This window comes from Leguminivora glycinivorella, chromosome 9 (genome assembly GCF_023078275.1).
Source record: "Leguminivora glycinivorella isolate SPB_JAAS2020 chromosome 9, LegGlyc_1.1, whole genome shotgun sequence".
In the NCBI taxonomy this organism is placed as follows: domain Eukaryota; kingdom Metazoa; phylum Arthropoda; class Insecta; order Lepidoptera; family Tortricidae; genus Leguminivora; species Leguminivora glycinivorella.
This window is the reverse complement of record NC_062979.1, coordinates 7,123,620-7,129,658: the sequence shown is the minus strand read 5'-3', so window position 1 is coordinate 7,129,658 and position 6,039 is coordinate 7,123,620. Positions and strand designations below refer to the sequence as shown.

Here is a 6,039-nt window from a genome sequence, read left to right as displayed (position 1 = left end):
TTCAGTATTTTGGAGTAAATGGGTTACACGTTACACACGTAACCGCTTAAAGTGTCAATCAGTGGAATCTGGCGCAAGGGCAGGCCGTTTTCAAATGCCAAGGGAATTCGTACTTGACATCACCAAGAGAATCCAGGTTAATAAACTCTATAGGACACATGAGCGTTGCTTATCTTGTTTTTACGATGGCGTTTATTTATGGAGAGTGGCAAGGAAATAACTCTCTTATGGGAAAAGAGCTGCACAATTCCGGTGTAAAAAGGTCAGCAACGGGATGTAACACCTCCAAAGACTTTCATAGGCTACGGTGACTGCTTACCATCAGGTGAGCAGTATACGTGTTTGTCACAGGGGCGATTGCTATTCCATTGCTATTCTATGATTACTTTACTACAATATGGGTCAGTTGGTAGAGGAAGACCTAGGCGAACTTTTCTTGATCAAATCGGGGAAATATTGCAAAGAGGCCAGGTCAGAAGTACTCGAAACCGACGAGCGTGTATGAGAAATGTTATGAAAGTGTGTGAAGCGAAAGTGGTTTGTCAGGATCGTAGTAAATGGAAATCCGTGATCTCTGCCTACCCCTCTGGGAAACAGGCGTGATTGTATGTATGTATGTATGTATGTATGTAATATGCGTAGAAATATATATTTAAATATATATTATATTCTCATAAATATATTCTCGAAAATTTTGAACGAAGTAAAATTCCGACTACAATAGTTCGTAATCAGTATTTTACTTCTGAAAACTTTATAAAATTTGTTTTCCCGCCAACAAGCTTACCTGGGTTATTGGAGTCAATTGCTGCTTTGTCAAATCAAGTTTGTGTCTGGTCGTTTTATTCTACAGCTTGAACGACGTCCCATGACATTAATGACAGCCACGTCAGTGACGTTTATTTTGAGGTTATATTGTTGTTTTTATTTTGCAATTTTCTTGATGTCCGAAATAATGTCCAAAAACTACAGAAAAATATTCGTGACCGTTGGCACAACACGATTCGATAATTTATGCGAGACCATCAATAAGGACTACACTCTCGAAGTATTAAAACGATTGGGATGCAAAGAAGTAACCATGCAGATCGGTTCTAGCGATTTAAAAACAGGCGAATACGTAAAATGCGGGATACGTTTGCAGTTATACAAATATAAAGATTCCTTAGACGAGGACATAAAAAACGCAGACCTAGTTATAAGTCACGCCGGGGCAGGCACGTGCTTAGAAGTTTTAGAATCCAACAAACCGCTTCTAGTCGTCGTGAATGAGGACTTGATGGATAATCATCAACTGGAGCTTGCGGAGCAGCTGCAGGTCGACGGGCATTTGTATTATTGCACGTGTGACACGCTGGAAAACACTTTGCAAGAAGTTGATTTTAGTTTACTCAGACCATTTCCTAAGCCTGATGCTTCATTGTTTGTTAAATTCCTAGATGACGTGTTCAAGGTTAAGCAACCTTTATGCCATAAATAGTATATGCATATAAAAAAACTAATCTTCAAAGGATTTGGAACCTATGATTTATATTATTACATTTTATTGTAAGTACTATGAATCTAGTGTTACGAGTTAAATCTGTATTAGTATTTAAGTTAGTTAAATAATGTTAACATGTTAAGTATGAGATATTCTAGTATTTCTAATTGATGTAATAAAATATTCAAATGTAAGATCTTAAGTTGCAAAAAGGCTATATTTTTAAAATCACCATTATTCAATCACATTCCTCATAATCTTATTTAGTGGGACTTGATTATTGTATATATTCCTTATTTATTTTATACTTTTAGGTATATTAATAAAACAAAACATTTTAACTCATGTTTTTTTTAATCAAAAAATACAGATCACTTGCAAAACACATCAAATATACAGTAGTATATATTACTTCTTTCTAAGACGAAAATCCTAATTATTATTCATACATTTGGAAAACATTTTATTATTTCTATTCTATACCAGAAATTCCCTTAAAAAGTTATCTTGAAACAGTGAAAAAAATCATATTAATCTACTTCCAGCATTTCATATCTCAAATATAAAAGTGTGATGTGAAGAATAGATTGAAAATAAGGGTGAGATATCCACATGTGATATAAATTGATGATTTATAAATTAGGTAGCAAAGGTCATTAACTCTTTGCTGAGTTTAGGTACTTTATCATTTACCCCCAATCCTTTACAGGTTGAGAGAAGATGAACTCAAGGCTGTCTTTCTGTTCTGCAGGAAAACAAGAAGATTTGAGGAGAGAAGTGTGGGAGGGCAGCGGGACAGTAACCTGCAGCTCCAAGTCCAGGGAATTGGCCTGAACGAACACATCAGTGATCGATAGCCACTCCATCTACATCTACCCCCAATCCTTAGAAAGATGGATATGGTTTTGGGTAAATTCACATTGTGAGCTGAAAGTTTAGTGTTAAACTGCTGTTAAATAGACTAAGACCAATTGACTCTAAGACAGTATTTGAACATGATGCCGAACAGGTGGGACCACACAGAATGAGAGCTCATTCTCTGCAAGATTGCTGTAAGACATTCCACCATCTAGCCAAGAACCTGCTGGGCATGGTTATTTTTTTGCGAAACAACTATTTCTGTGCGGGTTCAGCCTAATCACATTAGAAGAATCAAGATAGCAATATTTTAAGTTAATAAACGCAGTTATGTTGATTTGATTTTATAAATCGGAACTACTCAAAAGGGTTGTTTAATACTCCTATTTTAACCATTTGAACACACCAAAGTTTCTTGTAAATAGATTAGCAGATGAATCTAAATTGATTGTAGATCACAGAAGAAAACATTTTAGAATTTTTTTAGGTATAGGAGATTTTTCAGTCACATTCAATAGGCTACTTGACCCTTTTTTAAAGTTTGTGTTATATTATTACTTACTGACCAATTAACCGAAAAAAAATATCACTATATTTTATTATGACTTATAAACCGCAAAAAATATTTTTAAAGAATACTTTTACGTAATCAGGCAAAAACAACATCAGCCATGTCATCTATAGATTTTCTGTGAATCTCTTCTGAAGTCATTCCATCCGAAAACAACACTTTCTGACACTTCGAGGCATAAAGGTCATTATGTCGGTGATTGATTTGACATGAATTCTATGACCCCCCCCTGGAGCCTAAGTTGGCCATACTAGACCACTACACGGCCTTTACCAACAGGATCCGCGCTTTCAGCGTTTTGGCCAAAATTAAAAAAAAATTACTCACATTTTTTAATTAAAAATACGTAGTCAAATATTGGTTTCTTATGTCAAATATTACAGAAGACAATCATTTATTAAGCCAAGTTAGATATGAGTCTAGTAGCCTATTACAATATTTATAAACTTGAAAACAAAATGTTGGAACTGAAAACCATATTGGTGAAGATGTATACTGTATAAGTACTGATGGTGTTCAAAAGGTTAAATCCTAAGGTTTATGGTTTACACTAGCTTCTTAGCCTCGAAGAAGCTCTTGAGATGCCTCATCTGCCAGTAGCCGATGCCGACAAGCACGCCGGTCTGAAGCAAGCTCCACCACAGCACACGCTGGTTGGTGCTTTCTGATGTTTGTCTGAAGCGCTCCTCACGGTGCTGTCAAAAAAAATTTGTATGTGTAAAATTAGAGATGAAATAAAATACTAAAAGAATTAATTACTATAATAATAGGCACAGTAGAAGTGGCAGTGAACAACTTAAATGCTCAAATATTTGCAGATGGCAATTCTGGAAATTGACTGCCTTGGGTGAGACTTGAACTTAACAAGTCTCAATCCAGATGCCGTGAGTTCAAGTCCACTTTTAAATTTATGCTCATCCTGAAGAACTTATCTAAATATAGAAAAATCTGTAGTTTGCAGTCAGAAATGTCTAAGTTTAATTATTTTTTCTATGTTCAGACACACAAATCTTTTTGTTTAGCAGTTATAGCATAGTAAGGTCAATACGGTAAGTGTGTCATAAGAAAAAAAGTTTTTTTTTTTTTATTGATTGAAAACAAAGATTACAGTTATACAGTTTCTAGTATTTCGCCAAACTTACGTTTAATGGCGAAAAGTATGTTTGACCTTCACATTTGGCCTGTTTAAACCAATGATCAGTGTTTATTATTGACCTTAATTACTTCTGAAGCATTATTTGATCTGCCACTTTTGATGCCGAATGTCAGCTGTACCATGGATAGACATGGTTTTATCTACTCTACAAAACACTCACCCGTTGGTAGCTCTGCTCCTTGGTGATCTGGTGCACCTGATCCAGCAGCTGTCGGATGCGTAGCTGCAGCTCGGTCAGCTTGTCCTTCTGAGCCACGTTGGCATAGTCCACGGCATGCTCACCTACTTGGATGTCTAAGTGCACCTGAAATCAGATAAGTTACAGTGAAAAAAGTATTCCACAGTTTGCAAAGACAAGCTGCCAATAAGATTGCAACAGAAAGAAACTTAATGTTTACTGATGTACAATAAAATTGAAAGATAATGAACCTTATATTATATTAGAACATATTAGAACATTACTTTGACATTATTAAATTATTAGATTGAATTGATTGCATGAGATAACCCTGTTTGACTGTTATTGTTTTGATATTTGACTGTGATATTTTAGTTAAGTAGTGTAACTATATTATTAATATATTTGTATGCCAATAGGCACGACATAGTGATACTGAAAACAATTATTGAACATCTTGTAACTTACCTATGTTGAACAAATAAATCTTTGAATCTTATAGCAGAATGGATTTACCCAGTTTTGAAGTTAAGTGACACAATTATGCTTCAGAGTTAAACTGAAACCCCTTGGAGCAAATTCCTATGCAAACAAGTAACCTATAATATTGCTTTGGTTGCTCTCATACAGCATTAAGAAAGTATTTCTTCCCTAATTCAAATTGAAAGGCTACTACTTATGTCAGCCTTTTGCCTTAATGCTTTATATAAAAATTATAATTACATATGTTTAATAAGAAAACTAGTACATAACAAAATGTTAAACTAGAGCTATACTGAAAACTAAGTGTATGTCTGAATAGATTCAAGACAGACAATTGCTCATACAATGTTTACTCAGTTGCTCAGTTATTATATTTGCTCACAAACATTTAATGAGAACAATATACTACAAAATAGTTCTCAGTGACACAGTCAGTGTTGCACACTTAATTTGATCCTAGCCTTTATAAACATCTTACCCGTAACTGAGAGCCGCTGAACCAAGAGGTACTATTAGAGTACATGCAAATGACATGCTCTCCTGGAGTAGTGGATGTGAAGGAGATCTTGCCCTCAGAGGAGTACACACGGGACAACACCACGCCGTCATTGGGATCACGCACTTCTACGTGCATACCAATTCCGGGCGACGAAGGCATGAACCCGCCAGAACGAGGGTCATAAAGCTCCACCTTGTAGTTAACTAAAAAGAAATGTCCATGGTCATTGAATTTTTATTTTTAAATCGATAAGCCGGTATGACAGCGAAATTTAGGAACCAGACATCAATACAAGAAAGTAACAATCAGGAAAGCTAAATGAAAAATTACAATACCCATAACAGTCGTGTCATCCGGTATTTCTTCTATAAAGCATTTTCGCTCCCCTTCTGCTATGTGGAAATATAAAGCGGAGCTGAAATCGAATATTAAGAATAGTGCAAGTAATGAAGAAAGCTTGAATTGATCCATATTTTCGGCCTTTTATAAATCGGCACCTATCGTATTCTATTCCTAATAAAATGACATGACAGACATGACACACGTCACCTAAAAGCCTGTCAATACGTTCAGAATTCCAAATTCCAATCCATACTTCGGAAAAGTTATATAATTAAAGAATGTTTTTGATTTATTATAACTTAATACATGTACTGTATTTTTTATTCAAATTTATATTATTTTATATTTCTATAATATTTTCTTTTATGTCTTGACCACGGACCACAAATTTTGAATATGGCAACACGACAGATATTTTTACTGTTAAGCTTATGTTACGTTCGACGTTCATGCCTTGTGTTACATAAAT

General features: G+C 35.0%; 3 protein-coding genes across 3 annotated transcripts in view; 2 read left to right on the top strand and 1 right to left on the bottom strand.

Moving 5' to 3' along the window:
- The window catches only part of LOC125229619 (methionine synthase reductase), a 309,939-nt gene that overhangs the window by 234,098 nt on the left and 69,802 nt on the right, over window positions 1–6,039 (top strand). The gene's annotated exons all lie outside the window — the stretch shown is intronic.
- Window positions 782–1,549, top strand: LOC125229625 (UDP-N-acetylglucosamine transferase subunit ALG13 homolog). The gene has a single exon (XM_048134510.1). The coding sequence runs from the start codon at window positions 869–871 to the stop codon at window positions 1,478–1,480; it is 612 nt and encodes a 203-aa protein (XP_047990467.1). The 5' UTR covers window positions 782–868; the 3' UTR covers window positions 1,481–1,549.
- On the bottom strand, window positions 3,233–5,754 carry LOC125229623 (transmembrane emp24 domain-containing protein eca). The gene is made up of 4 exons (XM_048134508.1): window positions 5,564–5,754; window positions 5,208–5,431; window positions 4,229–4,372; window positions 3,233–3,607 (listed from the first exon to the last, which is right to left on the bottom strand). The coding sequence occupies exons 1-4, from the start codon at window positions 5,697–5,699 to the stop codon at window positions 3,458–3,460; spliced, it is 654 nt and encodes a 217-aa protein (XP_047990465.1). The 5' UTR covers window positions 5,700–5,754; the 3' UTR covers window positions 3,233–3,457.